Below are 11,720 nucleotides of genomic sequence, written 5' to 3'. Positions count from 1 at the left end.
TCCTCATAGAGAAAGCATTGTATAAATATTTTAAATAAATAAATAAAAATTTCTATGTAATTTGAGCTCAGAAGTCCAAAAAACGTGTTTAAAAAAATGTCCGGATGGCGTGTATGTGTACTAACATTACATTTGCCTCAATATCTCAGAACCAAGAAGGGCTAAAAGCTTCAATTTTTTTTAAATTGTAGGTCTCCTCGGGGGACACAAAATGACAGTATTTTCAGCGCGATTCACAAAGTTTAACTAATTTTTTTTGCATTTTTAATTTTGCAAAAAAAAAGTTTTTTTGGTTATAACTTTAAAAAAATGTTAGGGCACCTATAAATGTTTTTTCTTTGTTTTGTAGAACTTTTTGAGACGCATCTTTTGAGTCCTCATTGAACATTTTTCGTCCATATTATCCGGAGATATTAAACTTTTAAAAATCTAAATTTTTGGAAAATAAGACTTTTGAAAATTTTGTTGAAAAATGTAAAATTAATTTTTAAATAATCATTATATACCAACTTGCAGAGCATTAAAAAACCCTTCGTTGGCCTATTTTTCAATCTGGTTCGGTCAGAAATTATGAAATTATTGGTATTTTAAAAATAAAAAATTGGCGAAAATATAATTTTATTTGTTTATCTAATATATTATTGTTAACATCTCTAGGAGGAAGCAAAGTGTTCATGAAATGAACTTGGCAGCGGTTTTTAGTCATGATGTAGGAAGTGCTCTCATTAAAGTTTTAAAAAGTATCAATTAGCATTTGTCTTGGAAGAATTGGTCGATCATGGTACTAAGAACTGTAGTTTTAATTACACAATCATTTGTAACTTATTTTGCAGGCATTTAGGATGTATAGGAAGGAAATGTTTTAGGACAGAACAAGACGACATCAACAAAGTGTATGCTTGAAATTATACATTTATAATTAAACACTAAAATTATCTTTGGTAAGCGTTGTTTGTAATTTATAAATATATGTCCACATATATTAATATATAATATTTCATTTATAAGAGAGATCAATTTATAACTAATTTATAATACTTTAATAGAATAACAAAATTTCTCAAACTTGTTACGTACATGAAATTTTTAAGAGAGATCAATTCATAACTAAATTATAATACTTTAATAGAACAACAAAATTTCTCAAACTTGTTACGTACAGGAAATTTTTTAATTTAGAGGTTGTTAAAGTATAGTTCAAATGGAAAAACAATAAAACTTCTTACATTTATAATAGAGCTGTGCAAAATTCGGTTCGAATTATTTTGCACAGCTCTAATTTATAACCAAAACTGTTTTCTTTCATTAGTACAAAATTTTGATATTTGAACTAATTGACTCACTTAACGTTAAAAAGATAAATTTGTCTTTGCAAGTATGAAATTCTTTTCATCTGGGACAATTTTGTCACTGGGACATCCCACTCACTTAGTGAGAGTGTCTAAAAAACTAAAAGTGGTAATTTTGCAAATCAACTATTATAAGAAAAAATTATCCCACCATTGCCGGGCAATTAAAAAAACTCGGGGATTTTTTGGAATACTAAACAACGAACAAATAAAAAGAAATGATTGGAACCATCTGGTTTTAAATAAGTAATAAAAAATTTCTTAACTTTGTTATTAACCATTTTCAAATGGTTAGGCTTTTGTTTTCGAATTGTAATGATGAATCCAAGATTTGATTGTAGCTGTACTCCTATTTTGCAGACATTCATTTTGTTCCTTCAATTCCACTATTTCTGCTGCGGATGGTAAGGTCTTTTCTTCAATATTATGTTTAAATGCATTCAAAACTGCATTTACTTCATTCTGGGTCCATCGATTTTTCTTAATTTTCTCATCACTGAGATCTATAATTTGAAGAAAATAAAGTTAAATATTATAGAGTAATTTCGTAAATATTAAGCATTAAGGGCATCCGGGAAAAAATAATAGTTTCGTGATAGACGTCTCATTTAAAAAGAAAAGAATATTTTGAGTCGGGATTTTTTGGTAAATATAGAGAAATACTCTGGGACCAGCGGTCCTCTCGGAATTTAGAGAAATTTTGATAAATAATTATTGAAAAAAATTGTTTAAATATACGGAAAAAAGGGGGTTTAAACGGTTCAGTATAGACGTCTCATTTTGAGAGGCTAAAATATTTCGGGTTCATATTTGGAAGGGTGATAGAGGAAGACTCTCCGAGGAGCGGCCTTCTCCGTTTTTGCAATAATTTTGCGATGAAATTATTTTATTAAGGATTGAAAGTGGAGTAATTTGAGGTTAATACATTTTCCTCAGTTCAACTCGCGACCACTTCCGAGAATTGGCGCCACCTCCTTGACCACTGACCCATAGATCCACTTGTCTGTGTGCTCACCGCCATATTGTCTCTCACTTTCGCCAAAAATCCAACTTTTGTAATTTCGTTTTTCAATATTTATTTCAAAAATTACTTGCAATTTTTGAGAATATTCTTTATCATCATGAATTCCCTTAATTATCACGATAAATCCGAACTAAATATCTCTAATTATTTAGGAGTAAGACGACATGCGGGAAAACACTTTTTGGGCTCGATTTTTCCCGGATGCCCTTAAGAGCATCTGGGAAATGCTCCTCTAAAAAGTGGTTTACCGCGTGTCTTCTCATTTCTAAGTGAGAAAAGATATCGAGCTACGATTTTTTGATTTAATTAGATAAAAGTTTATCACAGAAAAAACCCTACTCATTTTTGTTGCAACTCATTTGGGAGTCGAGCCCAACGCAGAATAAGGGTGCAGTCCCATGCTGAGCAGAAAACAGAATGCAAAGCAGAATTTAGTGAGTGCAAGAGAAATAGTCAGATATCACTATCCTTCCCACTCTCACGAAATTCTGCTTTGCATTGTGTTTTCTGCTCAACATGGGACTGTACCCTAAGGGCCAGTTTCACCAAACTAGTTCAAGCACTGAACTTGTTCAAAGTATGAGTTGAACGAGATCAAGTCTCTGCGTACGTTTCACCATCTACTTAACCACGTTCAACTCGGTTGAACTAAGTTTATATTTTAATCGCTGAATTTTGTCGGTTTAAGCAGAGTTGACCGCGTTCAACTTGCCGAACTCTCCCGAAGCGCAGTGCGAACTTTTACGATTTGTTGATTTTCTTAAGGGACTACTACCTATATATAAAAAATTAATTAACATTCAGTGTATTATTTACTTAACAAAATAAGTGGAATCATTATATATACAAAGCATTCTATCCCAAACTGACCCACTATCAAAACAATATTGCATGTAGATGCTTTGTTTCAACAGATTTAACTTTATTAAATGTAAATTAAATTAAAAAAATATAAAGAAAGAAGGATTTTCAAAAAAGAAAAATTAATCTGACAAATGTTTAGAAATATTCATATAAAAGCCATTACAACTTTTAAATGGTCATTTAATTGACATTCGTATTGAAATTTACAAATCTGATCTACTACACCACAATCACAAAATATGTATGTACTATTATGTTATTAAATTAAGAAAATATAAAAAGGACTTTAAAAAAAAGTTTGGCTCTCTCTGTCTAATTTTGCTTTCAACAAAAAATTTATATTTTGTAATTTTTGAAATAACTTTTTTCTTTATTAAAATTTTAATTTACTTTTGTCAAAATTGTATTTCTGCCATGAAAACGAATCGATTCATGTATATAAAGTATATATTTTATCAATATTTATAAAATTAATCGGACGATATTTTTATTTTTAACAAAAAATTCAAATTTTGTATTTTTTAAAATACTTTTAAATAATTATTCTAGAATAAGAAATTAAGCAATTGGTATATATTATATTGTGGAAGCTAAATGATCATGAAAAGAACAACTTGTTTTTTACTCCACTACTCATTTTTTATTAAGGTTTTAATTTAAAATAATAGATATTAAGCTCAAAAGAACCTATGCGACATTTATATTTTAGGTTAGTTCAGTTGTTTATTTACATTCCGTGGTTAGATTTAAGCGCCATAACCACTAGGAAATTCTAGGGAATGTAGATTAACTAAACGCGTTCATTTTAAACTGGGATTAGGCTGGTGAAACGCACTAGCGGTTAACTCTGACGATCAAGGCGAGAACAGAATAGCCTACGTGAACGTGAACGTGTACGCGAACGTATGACGTCACCCATGCTATTCAAATGGGTGACGTCAGCACGTTCACGTTCACGTAGGCTATTCTGTTCTCGCCTTCAAGAGTTGAACGAGTTCAGTTGAACCAAGCTTAACCGCCAGTTGGTGAAACTGGCCCTAAAGGGGCTTGTATACCTCCTCCGTTCTAAGTATATCAGAAACGTCCAGCGTTTTGATTGGCTATGCTCATAGAGAATTTCCAAAAAATTTAATGTTTTGGAAATTCTCTATAAGCATATCCAATCAAAACGCTGGACGTTTCTGAATATACTCAGAACGGAGGAGGTATACAAGCCCCTTAAAACAGTAACGTGAACGTAAGCATGCCATAAAAAAGAACAAACCTACTTCCTATCTTTTTCTATCTCATGCTTGCGTTCCATTCCCGTTTTATTCTGCTCAGGGCTTCGGTCTTCAAATGAGTATTGAGTAATCGACAACTTCAAGTGACTCAAAATGAGTAAAATGACAATGTTCTAGTTACTTTTTTGTGTTTCGCATGTTTCGTGTTACATGGTTTCCCATCCCTGTCAGTCAATTCACAAGTGTCTAACCTAAAATTCTTTTCGTTTCTCATAAAAACAATAAATCGACTGCATGTAATAATATTTTGACAAGTGCAACATGTTTATTCATTCTAAACAATTATTTTAATTCATATTTTTATGAATTATTCTTAGTTTTTCCAATATGATTGTAATTTTATCATAAACATAAAATGATACCCCTTTTGACTGATTTTGAATCTTTACCCCAGAAACTCAGAATGAGTCGAAGGGGTATCATTCTTGTTGCAGTTCAAAATGAGTCTCATATGATATTCACTTTGAGTTCGGTTTTTTTCTTTGTACTGATAGAGAATCTTCTCCATATTGACAAGCAATTTTTAATAAAAGTATTTAAAAATATAGTTAAAAAGTTGCACTTTTGGCAAAAGTGAAAGACAATATGGCGGCGAACACACAGGTGAATGGATCCATGTGTCGGTGGTACAGAAGGGGCGCCAATTTCAGCTAATGACTGCGGTTAAATAAATTTTACTTCCAAATATCGTATGTAAACAACGAATAGTGTATTCTATAAAAGCCCTTTTTCACTCAAAACTAAATGTTTAAACAATTTTTTAACCCTGTAGGGTCCCTTTTCCTTTATTACTTTCAAAAAATCCCAACCCGAAATATTCTTTTCTTTTTAAATTAAGTGTATTTTACGAAACAACTATTTTTTCCCGGATTACTTTAAATGAAGATTTCAAATATTTGCGCTAAAATTATAGTTTTATAAGTAATTGTAATTCTAAACGAATTTTAAAAAGTTACATAGCACAAAAAAATCTAATTGTGAGTATCCTGTAAAAAAGTATTAGGATGAGCTAAGGGATTCCATATTACGAGAGCCAAGCTGCCAATATGGAATTCGCGAAATTGGGTGTCGTGGTAAATACGGAAATCAAGGGGTTCCAATTGCAAGTTTTAAGCTTTAAAAAAATAAAAATACGTGACAGGAGTAGGGGAGAGTGGGACAAAGGCGCTATGCGGGGCAAAGACGTTTTTTAAAAATATCTTCTTTATTTTCTGTCTATTCCAATTGGTATTAAAAATTTAGTTTCAATGCAATCAGACCAATTGATTAAAAAAAGAAAAACCTAAAAATATCAAATATTTTAAGAAATATAACAAAAATTGTTTTGCAAAACTAAAATGATAGTTTTACTGAACAAACTCTTATTTTTTATAACATAAGTTTAAGTATTTAATTTTCAAAAAACATAACATGTAAATAAATTAAATATTTCTCTACACAATTGGCGTGGTGTTTTAGTTTAATTTTGTATCTAAATATTTTTAATTTAAAGTAAAAAAAGTTTGTTATGTGGGGCAAAGGTAATATTGAAATTAATTTGGTTAAAAACAATTGAATCTTCGACTTTTCTATGTATTAATTTATAATATAAGGTTAAAAACTCTAAAAGTTTTTATTTTTTATTTAAATACTTTAATTCTTTTAATAATATGTTGTTAACCTTATGTTTCGTAAATATTATACTGATAAATATCACTTGTTAATTTTTTTAAGGCTTCTAAATGCTTTCTTTTAGAAATATAAGCAAAAACGTCGCTGCCCCAGCGTGTGGGGCAAAGCCATTTTTTACATTGTTTTTGAATTTCATTAAATAATGTATTTATAACTATAATACACTAAATAACAACTATTAAAATTTCTTGTTGATTAGTTTTAGAATAATGGAAACCAAAGACCGCATAAATTAATTGCTTAATTTAAAAAATATACATCGATAAATGTAAACCTAGCGCCTTTGCCCCACACTTTCCTAAATAATTAGTGTGAGTGGAGAACAATGCGAGTTAAAGGAATGAGAATATAATAATAGTGAGTGTAAGAATTGAACTTTAATAAAATAAGATCCGTTAAACTAACAAATAAAAAACGCTAAAGAATCTTTTAGTACGGAAGTATTAACGTTCAAATGCATATGTTCAGTCGTAAACATTTTCACAAATAATTTAAGAATTATTAATCTCGGTAAATTGTTGAAGCTAAAAATCAACATAAAGCTTAAGGCTCGTCCTAGGCTAGAGACTTGGTTGAAGCTACAAATAATCCTAAAGTTTAAAGCTCCCCCTACGCTCGAGACTTGATTAAAGTTACAAATAATACTAAAGCTTAAGCCTCGCCCTACGCTCGAGACTTGGTTGAAGATACAAACAATCCTAAAGCTTAAGGTTAGCCCTAGGCTCGAGGCTTGGTTGAAGCTAAAAATAAACCTAAAGCTTAAGGCTCGTCCTAAGATCGAGACTTGGTTAAAGCTACAAATAATCCTAAAGCTCGAGACTTGATTGCAGCTACAAATAATCCTAAAGCTTAAGCCTCGCCCTACGCTCGAGACTTGGTTAAAGCTACAAATAATCCTAAAGCTCAAGACTTGATAGAAGCTACAAATAATCCTAAAGCTCGAGACTTGATTGAAGTTGGAAGAGAGAAGAGCAATGTATGAGGGGTAATTTAATGATAAGGGTGGGCGTTAATTAATATTACTTTTGATTTTTTCTTTGGGAAATAATACGCAAAAGCCACAATGGGAATAATGAAAACAGGAAATAGAAGTCCAGGCACTCAAGAGAGACAAAATGTTTGCGAATATGTACCTAATAGCTTAAAAGGTTTTTTGTATTTTTAGTTAAGACATTTGTATTTTAGTTGCAAGAATATTTTATATGGATCCTTGAACCATGCTGCATCAAGAAGAATAAATAAATATTAATAATATGGCTAATAATATACCTTTACTTTTCGTCACCGCTGTTGAATCCGCTAATTTCTTTTTATTAGAAAATTTAACCCGCTTCTTTGGATTGGAATCTAATTCATCCATGATATCATCGATTTCGCTATCAGATACTGAAGCCTTCCTTTTCGCTTTTCGAACTAATAGAAAAAAATTATTATTGTAAATTCGCCTTATCAATTTTGAATGAAACTCAAAAAAATTAAAATGTTTTAATTTTGGTTTTCAAATTTTATATGTTCCCGCATAATTATTCTCAAGTTTATTGTTAGTGAAGGGATTTTGAGATTGCTTGTTTAGATTTATGTCTCAAAATATCACTTGAATATTCAGAATAACAAACATAGAGAGTAAAACTAAAAACCCGAGAAAGATGCTTTTTTAAATAATTTACGTAACACAAATTATAAAACTGTTTCTGACCACGAAAAAAATATTAACCCTCCATCCGTTGCATAGTGAGAAGTTTTTTCACCCAGTTTCTTTCTTTATTTATAGCTTTTAAAATAAAAAAAATTATTATTCCATACTCTCAGTACCTTTCACAGCACTCTTCTTTTTTATATTAAACAAATTTTGGGATTTTTCATGTTTTTACTTATTTGTTATTGAATTTGAAAGCAGCAAATGTCGGGAAGTTCTGATGCGAAGAGTGGAAACTTCTCACCACGCGACTGACCGCGTATACTCGATTTCATTTATCATTCATTTTTTAAATAATTAACTCAAAAAGAAAGTTCTTTTTACTGCCAATAGGTTGTTTAGAAATTCTAATTTCTAATTTCTAATTCTAATTCTAATGAACCTAAAGCTTAAAGCTCATCCTAGGCTCGAGACTTGGTTGAAGCTACAAATAATTCTGAATCTCGAGACTTGATTGAAGCTACAAATAATCCTAAAGCTTAAGCCTCGCCCTACGCTCAAGACTTGGTTGAAGCTAAAAATAAACCTAAAGCTTAAGGCTCGTCCTACGCTCGCGACTTGGTTAAAGCTTAAAATAATCCTGCTGCTCGAGACTTGATTAAAGCTACAAATAATCCTAAAGCTCGAGACTTGATAGAAGCTACAAATAATCCTAAAGCTTGAGCCTTGCCCTACGCTCGAGACTTGATTGAAGCTACAAATAATCCTAAAGCTTAAGCCTCGCCCTACGCTCGAGACTTGGTTGAAGCTAAAAATAAACCAAAGCTTAAGGCTCGCCCTACGCTCGAGACTTAGTTAAAGCTTAAAATAAACGTACAGCCTAAGGCTCGCTATAGGCTCGAGACTTGGTTGAAGCTACAAATAATCCTAAAGCTTAAGCCTCTCCCTACTCTCGAGACTTGGTTGAAGCTAAAAATAAACGTACAGCTTAAGTCTCGCCCTACGCTCGAGACTTGGTTGAAGCTAAAAATAAAGCTACAGCTTAAGGATCGTCCTACGCTCGAGACTTGATTAAAGCTACAAATAATCCTAAAGCTCGAGACTTGATAGAAGCTACAAATAATCCTAAAGCTTAAGCCTTGCCCTAGGCTCAAGACTTGGTTAAAGCTAAAAATAAACGTACATCTTAAGGCTCGTCCTAGGCTCGAGATTTTTTTGAAGGTACAAATACTTTTAAAGCTTAAAGCTCGCCCTAAGCTCGAAACTTAGTTAAAGCTACAAATATTCCTAAGGTTTAAGGCTCGTCCTACGCTCGAGACTTGATTAAAGCTTAAAATAATCCTGCTGCTCGAGACTTGATTAAAGCTACAAATAATCCTAAAGCTCGAGACTTGATAGAAGCTACAAATAATCCTAAAGCTTAAGCCTTGCCCTAGGCTCAAGACTTGGTTGAAGCTTAAAATAAACGTACATCTTAAGGCTCGTCCTAGGCTTGAGATTTTTTTTGAAGCTACAAATACGTTTAAAGCTTAAGGCTCGCCCTACACTCGAGACTTGGTTAAAGCTTAAAATAAACGTACAGCCTAAGGCTCGCTATAGGCTCAAGACTTGGTTAAAGCTACAAATAATCCTAAAGCTTAAGCCTCGCCCTACGCTCGAGACTTGGTTGAAGCTAAAAATAAACCAAAGCTTAAGGCTCGCCCTACGCTCGAGACTTGGTTAAAGCTTAAAATAAACCAAAGCTTAAGGCTCGCCCTACGCTCGAGACTTGGTTGAAGCTAAAAATAAAGCTACAGCTTAAGGTCGAGATCGTCCTACGCTCGAGACTTGATTAAAGCTACAAATAATCCTAAAGCTCGAGACTTGATAGAAGCTACAAATAATCCTAAAGCTTAAGCCTTGCCCTAGGCTCAAGACTTGGTTAAAGCTAAAAATAAACGTACATCTTAAGGCTCGTCCTAGGCTCGAGATTTTTTTGAAGGTACAAATACTTTTAAAGCTTAAAGCTCGCCCTAAGCTCGAAACTTAGTTAAAGCTACAAATATTCCTAAGGTTTAAGGCTCGTCCTACGCTCGAGACTTGATTAAAGCTTAAAATAATCCTGCTGCTCGAGACTTGATTAAAGCTACAAATAATCCTAAAGCTCGAGACTTGATAGAAGCTACAAATAATCCTAAAGCTTAAGCCTTGCCCTAGGCTCAAGACTTGGTTGAAGCTTAAAATAAACGTACATCTTAAGGCTCGTCCTAGGCTTGAGATTTTTTTTGAAGCTACAAATACGTTTAAAGCTTAAGGCTCGCCCTACACTCGAGACTTGGTTAAAGCTTAAAATAAACGTACAGCCTAAGGCTCGCTATAGGCTCGAGACTTGGTTAAAGCTACAAATAATCCTAAAGCTTAAGCCTCGCCCTACGCTCGAGACTTGGTTGAAGCTAAAAATAAACCAAAGCTTAAGGCTCGCCCTACGCTCGAGACTTGGTTAAAGCTTAAAATAAACGTACAGCCTGAGGCTCGCTATAGGCTCGAGACTTGGTTGAAGCTACAAATAATCCTAAAGTTTAAGCCTCGCCCTACGCTCGAGACTTGGTTAAAGCTAAAAATAAACGTACAGCTTAAGGCTCGCCCTACGCTCGAGACTTGGTTGAAGCTAAAAATAAAGCTACAGCTTAAGGATCGCCCTACGCTCGAGACTTGATTGAAGCTACTAATAATCCTAAAGCTCGAGACTTGATAGAAGCTACAAATAATCCTAAAGCTTAAGCCTCGCCCTACGCTCAAGACTTGGTTAAAGCTACAAATAATCCTAAAGCTTAAGCCTCGCCCTACGCTCAAGACTTGGTTAAAGCTTAAAATAAACCAAAGCTTAAGGCTCGCCCTAGGCTCGAGACTTGGTTGAAGCTAAAAATAAACCAAAGCTTAAGGCTCGCCCTACGCTCGAGACTTAGTTAAAGCTTAAAATAAACGTACAGCCTAAGGCTCGCTATAGGCTCGAGACTTGGTTGAAGCTACAAATAATCCTAAAGCTTAAGCCTCTCCCTACTCTCGAGACTTGGTTGAAGCTAAAAATAAACGTACAGCTTAAGTCTCGCCCTACGCTCGAGACTTGGTTGAAGCTAAAAATAAAGCTACAGCTTAAGGATCGTCCTACGCTCGAGACTTGATTAAAGCTACAAATAATCCTAAAGCTCGAGACTTGATAGAAGCTACAAATAATCCTAAAGCTTAAGCCTTGCCCTAGGCTCAAGACTTGGTTAAAGCTAAAAATAAACGTAAATCTTAAGGCTCGTCCTAGGCTCGAGATTTTTTTGAAGGTACAAATACTTTTAAAGCTTAAAGCTCGCCCTAAGCTCGAAACTTAGTTAAAGCTACAAATATTCCTAAGGTTTAAGGCTCGTCCTACGCTCGAGACTTGATTAAAGCTTAAAATAATCCTGCTGCTCGAGACTTGATTAAAGCTACAAATAATCCTAAAGCTCGAGACTTGATAGAAGCTACAAATAATCCTAAAGCTTAAGCCTTGCCCTAGGCTCAAGACTTGGTTGAAGCTTAAAATAAACGTACATCTTAAGGCTCGTCCTAGGCTTGAGATTTTTTTTGAAGCTACAAATACGTTTAAAGCTTAAGGCTCGCCCTACACTCGAGACTTGGTTAAAGCTTAAAATAAACGTACAGCCTAAGGCTCGCTATAGGCTCGAGACTTGGTTAAAGCTACAAATAATCCTAAAGCTTAAGCCTCGCCCTACGCTCGAGACTTGGTTGAAGCTAAAAATAAACCAAAGCTTAAGGCTCGCCCTACGCTCGAGACTTGGTTAAAGCTTAAAATAAACGTACAGCCTGAGGCTCGCTATAGGCTCGAGACTTGGTTGAAGCTACAAATAATCCTAAAGTTTAAG

The 11,720-nt window shown here is 33.5% G+C and overlaps 1 protein-coding gene across 1 annotated transcript in view; it reads right to left on the bottom strand.

The window, feature by feature from the left end:
- Window positions 1-1,079: 1,079 nt before the first annotated feature.
- The window catches only part of LOC122503251, a 41,763-nt gene continuing 31,122 nt past the window's right edge, over window positions 1,080-11,720 (bottom strand). Inside the window, exons 6-7 of the mRNA XM_043613725.1 lie at window positions 7,461-7,604; window positions 1,080-1,852 (exon numbers count right to left, since the gene is read on the bottom strand). Coding sequence (XP_043469660.1) covers window positions 1,641-1,852; window positions 7,461-7,604 — 356 coding nt within the window. The 3' untranslated portion in view covers window positions 1,080-1,640. The remainder of the gene's footprint in view (window positions 1,853-7,460; window positions 7,605-11,720) is intronic.

This window comes from Leptopilina heterotoma, unplaced genomic scaffold (genome assembly GCF_015476425.1).
Source record: "Leptopilina heterotoma isolate Lh14 unplaced genomic scaffold, ASM1547642v1 Lhet_251, whole genome shotgun sequence".
NCBI classification, from domain to species: domain Eukaryota; kingdom Metazoa; phylum Arthropoda; class Insecta; order Hymenoptera; family Figitidae; genus Leptopilina; species Leptopilina heterotoma.
This window is presented reverse-complemented; position numbering and strand designations above follow the sequence as displayed.